The following is a 12,625-nucleotide window of genomic DNA, read 5'->3' on the forward strand; positions in this document are numbered from 1 at the left end:
ATCAGAGTTAATCCGTAAATACAGCCCTTTAGTAACGGACAACTTTTGCGCGAAATTCATTGCATGCTTGGGGTTAAAAATGTTTGGAGTTTGCTGGGTGCGATGGAAAACAGCCAAACCCGTTTTAATTAGTTTCAACGAGAGTGGTCGGGGCCAATGGTGGTAGGTTGGAATTTCAGTTGACCCCTGCGGCGCACAGGACATAGCACATTCGCACCTCGGCACAATGTCACGCCCACAATTTGCATGCAAAAATGAAATAAATGCGGATGGCCGGCCAAATGGCTTAATATTGTTAACGCTATCACCCTGCTCCTCTGCTGATTTCCAGGACGGCCTTCACACGCCGCAGATTAGCCTGAGTTACACCCACGAGGGCAAGCGGGTCGTCGTCGACCTGCAGCGCAACGATCTCCTCCTGCCGGACTCCCACTTCCTGCGTTACCAAAATGCCAGCAGAGGAGCCACTCCTGGCCATGTGGTTACCACCTTTACCAAGACTGAGGTTGATTTATGCCATTATCAGGTATGTGACCATCCAATTCCTGCCTTTAGTTTTTATTTTATTTGCGACTATCTTATTGTCTTTACCCAACACAGGGACACATTCGTAGTAAACCAGAATCTGTGGTAGCGCTCTCCACCTGTGATGGTGCTCTGGATGGCATCGTAATCGATGGCAGGGAGACGTACTTCATCCATCCCCATGTCGACGGCAGGGGGCGACTACAGGATGACCACTATCTGCTGAGGTGAGTTGTGCTTTTTTGCCCCATTTATTAAAAGAGCTAAGTTATCAATCGTTTTTAAACAATTTCTAGATTTATCATTTAATTTGACCGAGTAAACTAGTATCTATTTATAAATCTACATATATAGAACCCTCGATGAGTTGGCATTATGATAACGACCTATTTGAAGTTATTGGTGCCTCTTTCCCAGTCCACGATACCGATCAAGCCAATATTCTCCTTTCTAAACGGCGCTTATCTTATCGGGAGTTTATGCCCCCATCGACCCTAGCGAAATATGTTTAACTTGGTTGTCATAAATGTTGGGTCAGTTGTGGATGTGTATTTTGAAGTTTACTGGCCAAATGTTTACCTATTTGTGGGCCACAAATATTTGCCTTTTCGGGTATATTTACCCAATTCCCTAACCGGGGCGAAATTCTCAACCATAACCGACCTACTCATTCATTATGTTTATGCGCCACCGGCGCTTCCGTTATTAATTTCTTTTGTTGGCCACGGAAATATCAAATTACCTTCTATTTGTCTCCGCAGGCAGACAGACATGCATCCGACGAACGCCACCTGTGGCTATGATAACCACAGGGACGACCACAGTCACGACTACGAAAAGGCTGAAGAGGATAACGGACTTGGAGGAGGGATTCCTTCACTGCCACTCCGCCTCGATGGCGGAGAATTCTCGGGGACCCTGCTCCGGAAGCGACGTCAGGCGGACGATAGCAGTCAATTGATCCGGGGGCCTTACAATGCCAACAAATACTCCAGCTACGTGGAGCTGGTCATCGTTGTGGACAATAAGGTGTACAAAAATTTCCAAGAGAATACCAAGAAGGTGCACCAGTATTGCAAGGGCATTGCCAATATAATCAATGCGGTAAGTGATAATGGAGCTACGTTTATGAAATAGTAAATCTAATCTATTGCTTTTACCCACTGTTAGCTCTACGTCCCCTTGAATATATTTGTGGCGCTGGTGGGCGTGGTGATCTGGAACGAGAGCAACGAAATCGAGTTCTCCAGTGACGGCGACGTGACACTGCAAAATTTTTTGAACTACCGAAGCACCAAACTGGTGCTGGAGCATCCCAACGATAATGCCCAGCTGCTGACCAAGGAGAACTTCGTCGGCGGTGTGGTGGGCAAGGCACTGAAGGGTCCCATCTGCACGTACGAGTACTCCGGCGGAGTGAGCATGCAGCACAGTCCTAACCCGGCAATGGTGGCCACCACGATGGCCCACGAGATGGGGCACAACTTTGGGATGGAGCACGATACATCGCACTGTCATTGTCGGGATGAGAAGTGTGTGATGGCTGCCTCGAGTACCTCGTTTATTCCAGTTAACTGGAGCAGCTGCAGCATTGATCAGCTCACGATAGCCTTCTCGCGCGGAATGAACTACTGCCTGAGAAACAAGCCGGAAAGGTTGTTCCAATCACCAACTTGCGGCAATGGTTTCGTTGAGCCTGGAGAACAGTGCGATTGCGGATTACCGGAGCACTGTGAAAATGCCTGTTGCAATGCCCACACCTGCATGTTGCACTCAAAAAATGCCACCTGTGCTACCGGAGAATGCTGTGATCTGACCACATGTCGACCCAAATTAGCGGGCAGTTCCTGTCGAGAGGCTGAAAACGAGTGCGATTTACCGGAGTACTGCACCGGGGAGTCTGAGTACTGTCCGACGGATGTCTTCCGGCGGGACACGGAACCCTGCGACGGCGGTCAAGCCTACTGCTTCCACGGCACATGTCGATCTCACTCCAATCAGTGTCGAATATTGTGGGGACCCACGGGTGATAACTCGGAGCATTGCTACAACAAGAACACAGAGGGCACTCGGTTAGGAAATTGCGGCTACAATAGACTGAACAAGACTTTTTTGAGCTGCGAAGAGCAGCATGTCAATTGCGGAATGCTCCACTGCATCCACTTAAACGAACGACTCGAATTCGGCATGGAATCGGCGGCTGTGTTGTCCCATTCCTATATAAGTCACGATCGCAAGATTGTCGCTTGTCGCACTGCCTTGGTGGATCTGGGTTTGCAGACCACGGATCCCGGCCTTACGCCAAATGGAGCCAAATGCGGCGTGGATAAGATGTGTGTGGATCAGCGTTGCCTGCCGGTGGCCACGGTTCGGCAGACGGGCATGGGAAAGCCGTGTCCGGAGGATTGCAATGGCAATGGCATCTGCAACAGTCGAGGCCACTGCCACTGCGATGTAGGATTCGGCGGGGAATCGTGCTCGAAGGCAGGATCTGGAGGTTCCCCGGACAGTGGACCAGCCACAGATCCAAATGGTATGTTCGAAAATAGTCCTGGAGTCCGCGGATTTTATATGTTTTCCTTTTTATTTGCAGGTTCCGTGGGCTTCAAGCGATTCCTTTACGTGCTCTTCTTCTTTGTGTTGCCCGTTGTGGCTCTCTTTTGGTTCCTCTATCACTGCTACAAGAACGGCATGCTGACGCGTGGAAAACTGGCAGACAATATGTATGTATCGACCTCCTCCTTCAGCACCGGCTCGAAAAAGGACACCACCAGTCCCGACAGCAGCATCTCCACCACACTAGCACCTAAACAGACCCCTGCACGCACTGCACCACCTCCACTACCACTGCACACCAATCGCCAGCTTTCTGGTGTTGTAACTAACACGGCTCCGGCCACCATTACTAACATACACTCCATTCTGCCGCGCCGCAAGTCCAATCCAGATGTAGTGCATCAGTTAAACATTCCGCCGCCCTCTGTGCCAAAAAGCCATAGCACCCAAGAGGTGCGACCAAAGCCGGCCACCTTGAAACCTCTAACTCTACTGCCCTCCACGCACTCAACCTCCAATAACAACAACACTGAGTCACTTAACCAGAATGACAAAAGCAACACGAACAACAGCACACTGAGACGCAAGCTGGATATCACGGCTCCGCGGCTGAATGCCACCACAAACCCACTGGCACTCACCGAGGGTGCCCAGTTCATACAGAGCGACCCCGCGAGGTGCGCCAAATACTAAACCACAAATTAACTACAGTGAAATACGCTTGCACTGCCACAGAAATACAGCATGACTTTGCGCTTGGCCCATGGCATTTCAATATCATTGCAGAATTTTTAAGAATTTATATTGAGCTCGGAAATCGAATGGGTTCAGTGTTGTAGATCAAGAATTATTAGGATAGGGTTCTTTTTGTATTAGTTTTCTCATATCTGAATATAGTCGTTATATTAAGAAATCCTCAATCCTAGATTGAGAAAAAAGCGAACACAAAAATAGTATATAAGTGATTTAGAGAAAATATTTAAGAATTTTTTAAAATCTGCAATTGAATATTGATAATTCGGAAAACCGGAGACAACTCTTTTCATTTAAACACGGTGCCCGTTCGAACTTTTGTGTTAATGCCACATAACCAATTCCCACAATCCCCACTAACATAGTGCATAATTTGAATTTGTTCCTAGTTTTACTTTTCCTAATTTTGTATGTTTTACAATAAATGTGACGCTTTAACTTTTGGTGTTGGTTTAATGTTTGCCTTGCTGTTTGTATGTCTACTTTCCTTCAAGCTATGTTTTAGTAACTCTAGCACTGGTGTTTGGTTAATGCACGTTTTTGATTTGGTATGTTACACAACTGAACTTAAAATGCTTTGATCGCTGAACTTTATGTCATCATATTAATCCCTATACTTGATTATCCTTGCAGCTTAAAATCCTCTGGTGGAAGCAAACCCATCACAACGCGAACCAATCAAAATGGCACAGGTCCACCGCCAAGCAATGGTTTGTTAAAATCCACGCCTAGCAGTACGGATGATATGGATTCGGCACTATTAAAATCACCAAGCGACTCCACACCGTCAGCTGGACTATTTGGCAAATTCGATGGCTTCACTCTGCGACCACTGAACGATGCATCTTCACCAGCAAGCAACTACAGCGGACCGAATGTGGCCTTTGTGCAGCCCACTGTGCAGCAGGATGGACCGCAGCGGATGGCCCCACCACCGCCAGTAGTAAAGCCGGGAACGGCTCCCATTCATCCGCCATCCCCGAAACCAGAAGCCACTTGGGTGAGGCCAGCGCCTGCTTTGCCACCACCCAATCCCGGCTCAACGGCACGTCCCATTATCTCACCACCCAAACTGGATTCTAGTACATTAACCATGGTGCCACTCAAGGACAGCACAGAAGATCTCTCGCCCAGTCGATCTGCTCCTCCAGTTCCTCTACACGCTGATCCCAAGCTAAATGTTAAACGAGATGGTACCATACGTCGATTTGCTTCGTTTCTGAAGAAGGAGGAGAAACCACCACTAAAAGAGAAGACCTACATCGATCGGGAGCGGCTGCGAACCCTGGAAATTTCCGCCCCTATGCCTGTGCCCGCTGCTCCCCAAGCCGAATCATCCAATTCCGATTCGGAGACCACTCCCCGCGAAGAGGAAACCCAGAATCTGGTAAAACGCGCACAATCCATGCGTTCGCCCACCAAAAAGACTCCTTTACAGAGTTTTGGATCCATGCGCTCTCCACCGGGACTGCCACGCCCGAAGAGTGGACAGGTGAATAGCAATGGCGCCTCAAGACCCAAGTCGCCACCTCCAAGGCCACCACCTGTGGTGGTCAAGAAAACAAACTCCATCAGTTCATCGGGCTATCAGAGGCCGGTTTCCACTGCCCAGAGATCTGTGGAGAATACCTATGACGATTGCGAATTTGTGGAGAATGAAGTGCGAGCCTCGAACGACGACATTTACTCCGTAATTGATGAGATTCCGCCAGCGGCACAGACCCTCAAGCGGAGCGATTTGGTGGCCAACAGGGCGAGTAATGGCAGCGATATGGGATTGCTGAATGAAATAGTGAATGAACTAGAAAAGATCAACGGGGATTCCATATACTCAGGAAAGCCCGTTGCTGCAGCAGCATCAGCAACTCAACCACCACCCGCAGATCCCCCAAAAAATCCACAGCGTCCTGCTCCACCGAAGCCAGCGAGCAGTGTGCTGGAGGAAAAGGCAGCTAATGCATCTGCAAGCACATATCACCGCCCGCCGCCAGCCAATGCGCCCGTGGCTCGGGTTAAGCCCACTGTGGCGGACAAATCACAGGCGCAGGCCCAGCCCAGCATGTCCAGCTTTAAGCCGGCGGCGGCCGGGGGAAACGGCGGTCAGTCGCAGCCAGCGCCAGTAGTCCAGCTGGCCAAACGGAGCAGCAGCGGCAGCATAAGCGGAGTAGCCAATTCCGCCCGTCCCAAATCCTTTATGAAGAGCACAACGAAAACACTGCCCAATGGAACGGCTGGAGCGTCGGCCACAGCGCCCTCGGCCACCATTCAAAAGCCCAAACCGCTGTCAGCAAAGCCATCCTTTAGCGGCGGTGGAGCGGGAGGAGTACTGGGAAAGCGGGCGAATGGCGGAGCAGCGCCCACGCCACCCACTGTAAAGGCTGCGACATTGGCGGTGGCGAATAAGTCCAGCATTGCATCGCTGGCACAGCGATTCGAGCAGAGCAAGTAGACTTAGGAACACTAAGATATCGGGCTTGACCATGAGCATAGCATGAAATATGTATTTGAAAAGGGAAGGATGATAGGGTGTAGGTTGATCCATATGAACTGATCATCCTTACGAAGTTTTAAAAGTGTAATTATAGTTCATTGATAGTTTAGACATGTTATAGCAAAGCAAAGTTCTTAAACATTATCGTACCACCTAGTGACCCCCATTTTATTCAAGGCATCCGTACAGTGAATTTCTTAAAGTTTTCAAAAACATGCCTGTGTGTGAAAGTAGTATTCTTCGCCGTTTTGTGATTCTTGGCTATGCTCTTGGTCTGTCTAAATCGCCACTCTGCGTGGAATTGACTTAAGTTTTAGTTAAGTTACGATTTAATTTCATCTGGCACTGACTATGACTACGACTGCGTCGTCTTTGATATTCATTCCTTTACCAATGCCCCACTAGTTAGACGTAAGGCGTTGCTTAACTCATGTGCTAAGTATGTATGTATCTCAATGGTTAATGTTTAAGCGCTGCATGTGAAGTTTTATTTTAGCACCTAACGATAGCTGCGTATCTGTATCTATACTATACTCTACGGTAATCCCCTGTATTTATGTACAAGTATGTTTATATACAATATGCTTTTGTAAATAAAAACCAAAGAAGTTAAATTGTCACAACAAATGCGCCGCCTCGAATTAATTAAAGTAAAAAGTGTTGTATAGCTGGGGTATATTGAAAACGTAATTAAAAGAGCCATTCAGTAGCGAAATCAATTTAAATTGTCTCAATGTTGCAAGGAATATGTTACACCCCATATGTAAGAACAATATCAAATGTGTATAGAACCGAAGTTATGTTAAAATATATGTTTAACTCAATTGAAATGAGAAAATGTGTTTATTGCTGAAGGTTGAACACCACTAGAAGGAGAAGGGGATAACCGAAGTTTCAAAATTAAATAATTTAATTTAATTATCAGTTCATTTCCTAAACTTTAAAAGAAAAGTCAATTAAAATATTGCTAGGAACTAAAATATTATCAATTTTATTTAAACAAAGTTTCACATGTACTGAAAAAACATATAAATTATAACTAGACTTTGCGCTTGCGCTTCGCCTTGGTAGCTCCTTGAGGAGTGGACGTGGCCTGGGCCTCCATTGTGGAAAGATCCGGTGTGGACGCTCCCTTTCCAGCCACCAGTTTCTTGACCGCCTTGACTTTCGGCCTGGCTGCCTTGGGCTGAGCCAGAGTTCCAATGGACTTTCGCGGCTTTTTAGTCTTTCCCACCTCGGATGCATCCTCTTTTATCTTGGCTTTGGTTCTGGCCGGTTTCTTTTCCGCTTCAGGAGTCGCTGTCAGTGAAGTTTCCAGCATGGCCTGCGCGGCAGCGGATGAAGCTGCCTTGGATGCTGGCGGATTATTTTTGGATCCATCCTCGGGCTTCTTCTTTTTTCCAGCCTGTATGTAAATATTGGTTTTACTACCATTTATATGATAAATCAAGGAAGTTAATTCTTATAAAATCTATTGAATTTACTTTAAATAGATTCTAGATTAGAATAAACCACGTACTTGCTTTGTTTTCCGCTCCGTTGGTTTACTGGATTTTTCCTTAGCAGTCTTCTTTTCCTTCATCTTCGCCTTGGCCTCTTTCTTCTCAGCCTTCTCCTTTAGAACTTTCTCGACTTTGGCTTTCTTTTCCTTCTCCTTCTGTTTCTTTGCCTTCATTTTCTCCACAGCCTTGGAGGAGCTCTTCTGCTTATCGGTGAGTTTAAAGGATCGCTTGACCATCACCACTTCGCCGTTGGCTTCGGCCAATTTTAGAGCTCGATGGATGAGGCGGGCGGTGTTCTTCGGATCCTTCCACTCCTGACCATTGTCCTTTAGGTATGTCATTATGGCCTGAACCGATGAGCCCGATCGGCTCGCCAACTTTCCGATGGCCATAAGAGCTAAGGATATGAGCGTACCCTTTCGTTTTGAGGCCATCGATTTGGGGTTGTCAGAATCGGGGGGCACCATTTTCGACCCATCATCAGGCGGCGGAGTGGGATAGAGATTGCGATCAGCTCCGAGCTTATCTGTCTCGGCCTCGTCACCGTCCTGCTGATCCTCCTCCTCCTCCTCCATCTCCTCCTCATCTTGCTCCGGTAGCTCCTCTTCCTCGCCCATATTGGAGTCTTCGGATTCGGAATGTTCATTTGGCATTTCCTCCTCGCTCTCATCTTCCGAGCCATCATTTCGATCAACCGGCTTTAGTTTCATGTTATTAATTGGAAATGATATTGAACATAAATTAGAAATAAAACTCAATAACTTTTAAGACACGAAAAAAGGTTAACAAAACGGTAATCGAAACAAACACGCAGTAACAATGATAAATTGCAATGACTGTTAAGGCCACAAAAACGGGACCAAAAGTTATATCGGAAAGCTTTTTAAGTCGATTTTGTAAGTACCGTTCATTATTCAGATAAGTATACATCATTTAAATATTTGAAGCGTTTTTGACCACAAATTTTATAAACAAAACAATAAATATATATCTTATATATTAAAATAAGATATTAAGTAATACAATAGCAATAGTTCAGTTTAAATAACGCGATCTTTTATGAAACTTATCGATTATTTGTTGAATTATTCCATCTGGTAACACTGTCAAAGAAGAAGAGAAATTAATTCTAAAAATGAGCGCACGAAAGGTAAACAATTTGAAATTTATGTTTTAAAACTGAATAATAAGGATCTAATGCTTAGAAAACCTGGGTAAGATGTGCCTTCAGCGAGATGAACTTGACCACCAGTCCTGCTCCCTCGGAATCCACGCCTGAGAAGCGCACAAGAAGTGCAAGCAATGTGAGCAGCTCCAGAGTTCCGAGGTCGAGAACTCCAAGCATAAATACGAAGCCAGTACAGATACCGGACGTGGAATCAGTGGATCTTACTGCCATGGATGATGATCAGGATGCGGACATCACTGGGCCACCGCCAGAAGTCAAAGAAAACTGGATGGAAAGCTTTGAGCCAGCCACCAGCGACGATTTGGCGGTGCATCCCAAGAAGGTCGGAGAACTACGCGATTGGCTGCGTCACTGCGAAGCGGTGCGCAAAAAGTTCCCGGCTCAAATGTGTCTACTTACCGGGCCCACTGGTGCTGGCAAAACCGCCACGTTGCGAGTCCTGGCCAAGGAGTTCGGCTACCAGCTGCAGGAGTGGATCAATCCCATTGATTGTGAGGTGGTCAACGCATTGGGTGATCAAACGACTGGCGCCTCCTATGTGGGCTCCCATTTGGAGGCCTTTAAAAGCTTTCTGCTACGTGCCTCGCGATACAAATCCTTGCTGGACTCGCAGAATAAGAGACTGCTTCTTGTCGAGGACTTTCCCAACGTGCTGCTCAGCGATAAGGAGGTGAACTTTGAGGAGTTACTAGAGTAGGTAAAACCGGTGGACTATGGAATTGTCCACCAACTATAAGCGCGTTAAAGATCCAAAATAATTGAGTAAACCCTCATTTCCTTCCATTTCAGAGAGTACACTGCGTATGGCAAATCTCCCTTGGTGTTCATCGTAGCCGATGCCAAATCTCGAGGATTGAACATCAGCTACCGCCTTTTTCCAGATCAACTTAAGGCCAAACATCGCATCGAGCACATCAGCTTTAATGCTATTGCATCCACAATCATGCAAAAGTCTATGAAAACCTTCTGTTCCGTAATGCAGCAGAATAAAGCTACTTACAAGGTGCCCTCGACCGCTGTTGTTGACTCAATAGTTGTAGGTGCCCAGGGCGACATAAGAAATGCGCTAATTAATTTACATCTGAGTTCTTTAAAAGGAGTTTCCAGTATGCCGACCAAACAGCTAAATGTCAGTGTGTCCGCAAAAGGTCGTAAGAAGAAAATGCAAAGTACTTTAAAGTCAATTGGTAGAGACGAATCAATTACTCTGATGCACGCACTCGGAAGGGTATTAAATCCTAAGTGTAAGTCACACGAAATTATCTCTGTTAAAATACTCATCCAAATCTTGTATCTCTACAGTTAATGAGGACAAAACTATGCTACACAGCCCAGAGGAAATAACCGAAGCCTTTAATACGGAGCCCAGGAATTTTGTAAACTTTGTATATGCCAATTATCTGCCACATTTTAAGGAAATCGATGATGTCGTGACCGCCATAGATGACTTGGGCCTATCAGATTGCATGCTCAACGAGTATAGAGATGATAATTTGTCTGTGATGGGCTTAAACGTTGCCATACGAGGAGTTATGATGGCCAACACGTGCCCTGTCAGCGGATGGATGCCTGTTCGAGGACCCAAGCGAATCAATATACAGCCACAGGCAACTTTGGCCGAACAAAGACTGGTGGGTGTGGCCTACGCGGGCATTGCCAGGACGCTCTACGCCACGGAGTACAGCTCATTAGTAAAGTTAATAGCAGGCAAGCTTGGGGATACTACTTCAAGCCAAAGCACAGACTCAAAACAAGTCTTTTAGTAAATTAAAACTATTTAAAGTAGTAAGAAATGTTTTAAAAAATGTCCCTAGGACCAAATATGATATAAATTAAATGTACTGTGCATCCCACTGCATGAAAATGAATAGCGTTATTTAATCGAATTCACTTTTTAACTCTTTATTTACCTACAAATCGATTTTTCATTATACAAAGTTCCATTAAAATCAACACTTCGAGGCAACCGCCAAACTATACACCATACAGACCAACAAAAATACAATTGGGAGGCGTCGTTTGCAGATAATAAAGTAATGCTAATGCTTTCTGATGAATGCTTTTTGATGAGCTAACTGATGATTGAAAGGAACTCCTCACGATTGAGGCGTCCACAGATGACTTAAATACTAAAGAAGGATTTTGTCCAATTGTCGCCACATTCTAACACAATTAAGTCTTTTATTTACACACGGCGGAGTGACATACTCCGTTCTATTTGACAACTGCATCGCCTGGCCTGGGTACATCGCTGGAGTTGTCGTCCTCGTCCATTTGATTTCCGTCTAGCAGGCGCTGACGCTCCTCCTCGTTGGCATGACCATTCAGGATCGGTGATCTAGACCTGGAGCGGGTGCGGCTCCTCTCGTGCCGTTCGGCATGCCCATTGGCTATGTTCAGGCCGGCCACGCCCATTTCGTGACCATCGCTGCTGCTCGAGGAAGTACTGGACGTGGTGCTCGACGTGGTGCTGCTGCTGTCGCTCTCGCTGTCCTCGCTGGTGGAGTCCATGGGTGTGGGTTGTGGCTGCTGGGGCGGCTGTTGCCTAGCCTGCAGCTCGCAAGCTGAGCTGGGTGTGGGCGCCACCGCTGAGGGCGGGGAAGCTGCGGCCGCTGCTGCCGCCGCTGGTCCAGCTGTCGCGGGACAAGAGCGCAAAAAGTGGGAGTGCAGAACTTAAATAAGGGGCACAAGTTATTAATTTTCCTGTTTTTCAAATTATTAAAGACATTTGCTTACATTGATTCTCCCTGGTCAGCTGGCGAATCTTATCGTCCTGCGCTCGTAATTTGGCTCCAAACTCCTTTGATATGTTCTGGGCCTTCGAATACCGATCTTCGATTTGCATGCACTCCTGGATGAGCTCCTGCTTGCTCATCGTCTCCAGACGTTCGAGCCGCGCTCTCTCGTAGACATCGGAGAACTCCTTGGAAAGGAAGAGCACCTGGTCCTCGGTCTGGGAGCCAAAACAGTTGTCGTCGGAGTCATCTTTGTGCAGCTCCGACATGTGCTCCTCCATCAGGAAGCGGTTCGTGTTATATGGAACGAGCAAGGAGCGCGAACGAACCAGCTTGGTTCTGCTATTCTGTCGTTGATTCCCCTCCAGCGTTGTTCCCCCACCCGTTGTCATATCGAGTTTCCACTGCGGATAATGGTTCTTGGTCTTCTTGGGCTGCATCTTGGATTTTTTTCCCCGCCGATGCTTCCTCTTGGGCATTCCCGCGCCGCACCCTCCACCACCACCTCCTCCGCCACCATCCAAAGGTCGTTGTTGGGAACCACATTCTGGAAAGAGCAAGACGACCAAATTCAAATTAGAACCGCCAAAATACTCGAAAATGCAACTCTGTACACTGCAGTGGCAAAGGAAAGAAAAAAAAAATCCAATAAGACAGTCGCCATTTGTCGCTTGCCTTTTTCAGCGCTCCCCGAGTGCCGATTTTTACCATTTTTTACAACTTCAGCCATGTTGCCAACACAATTACTGATTTATTAAGCACTTAATTAACACTTTAAGCAACAACTGGAGATTTGTTGCCAATTTGTAAGCTTGCGAATTTCATTCTAAGCGAACTAAAACTCGATTGAAGTGTAACCAGCCTCTGACGTCAG

The 12,625-nt window shown here is 46.7% G+C and overlaps 4 protein-coding genes across 6 annotated transcripts in view; 2 read left to right on the forward strand and 2 right to left on the reverse strand.

Moving 5' to 3' along the window:
* LOC6606363 (disintegrin and metalloproteinase domain-containing protein 12) overlaps positions 1–7,155 on the forward strand; it is a 33,382-nt gene extending 26,227 nt beyond the window's left edge. The window contains exons 3-8 of one of the 2 annotated variants that reach the window (XM_032723412.1): positions 332–526; positions 601–752; positions 1,287–1,629; positions 1,696–3,058; positions 3,119–3,758; positions 4,468–7,155. In XM_032723412.1, coding sequence (XP_032579303.1) covers positions 332–526; positions 601–752; positions 1,287–1,629; positions 1,696–3,058; positions 3,119–3,758; positions 4,468–6,283 — 4,509 coding nt within the window. In that variant the 3' untranslated portion in view covers positions 6,284–7,155. The remainder of the gene's footprint in view (positions 1–331; positions 527–600; positions 753–1,286; positions 1,630–1,695; positions 3,059–3,118; positions 3,759–4,467) is intronic. The other variant, XM_032723413.1, reaches the window with a different exon arrangement.
* Positions 7,156–7,287: 132 nt separating this feature from the next.
* Positions 7,288–8,669, reverse strand: LOC6606366 (histone H1-gamma, late). The gene is made up of 2 exons (XM_002031135.2): positions 7,845–8,669; positions 7,288–7,730 (listed from the first exon to the last, which is right to left on the reverse strand). The coding sequence occupies exons 1-2, from the start codon at positions 8,535–8,537 to the stop codon at positions 7,365–7,367; spliced, it is 1,059 nt and encodes a 352-aa protein (XP_002031171.1). The 5' UTR covers positions 8,538–8,669; the 3' UTR covers positions 7,288–7,364.
* A 199-nt stretch (positions 8,670–8,868) lies between these two features.
* LOC6606367 (cell cycle checkpoint protein RAD17) lies at positions 8,869–10,884 on the forward strand. The gene is made up of 4 exons (XM_002031136.2): positions 8,869–8,977; positions 9,033–9,709; positions 9,806–10,260; positions 10,319–10,884. Exons 1-4 carry the CDS (start codon positions 8,963–8,965, stop codon positions 10,777–10,779), a joined length of 1,608 nt encoding a protein of 535 aa, XP_002031172.1. The 5' UTR covers positions 8,869–8,962; the 3' UTR covers positions 10,780–10,884.
* Positions 10,885–10,897: 13 nt separating this feature from the next.
* Positions 10,898–12,611, reverse strand: LOC6606368 (protein HEXIM1). 2 transcript variants are annotated; one of them, XM_032723419.1, is made up of 3 exons: positions 12,427–12,611; positions 11,753–12,298; positions 10,898–11,688 (listed from the first exon to the last, which is right to left on the reverse strand). In XM_032723419.1, the coding sequence occupies exons 1-3, from the start codon at positions 12,479–12,481 to the stop codon at positions 11,231–11,233; spliced, it is 1,059 nt and encodes a 352-aa protein (XP_032579310.1). In that variant the 5' UTR covers positions 12,482–12,611; the 3' UTR covers positions 10,898–11,230. The 2 variants fall into 2 exon arrangements, with proteins under 2 accessions (XP_032579310.1, XP_002031173.1); XM_002031137.2 differs by having other exon boundaries at positions 12,460–12,610.
* Positions 12,612–12,625: the final 14 nt, after the last annotated feature.

The sequence above is a fragment of the Drosophila sechellia genome, chromosome 3R, assembly GCF_004382195.2.
Source record: "Drosophila sechellia strain sech25 chromosome 3R, ASM438219v1, whole genome shotgun sequence".
Classification (NCBI taxonomy): domain Eukaryota; kingdom Metazoa; phylum Arthropoda; class Insecta; order Diptera; family Drosophilidae; genus Drosophila; species Drosophila sechellia.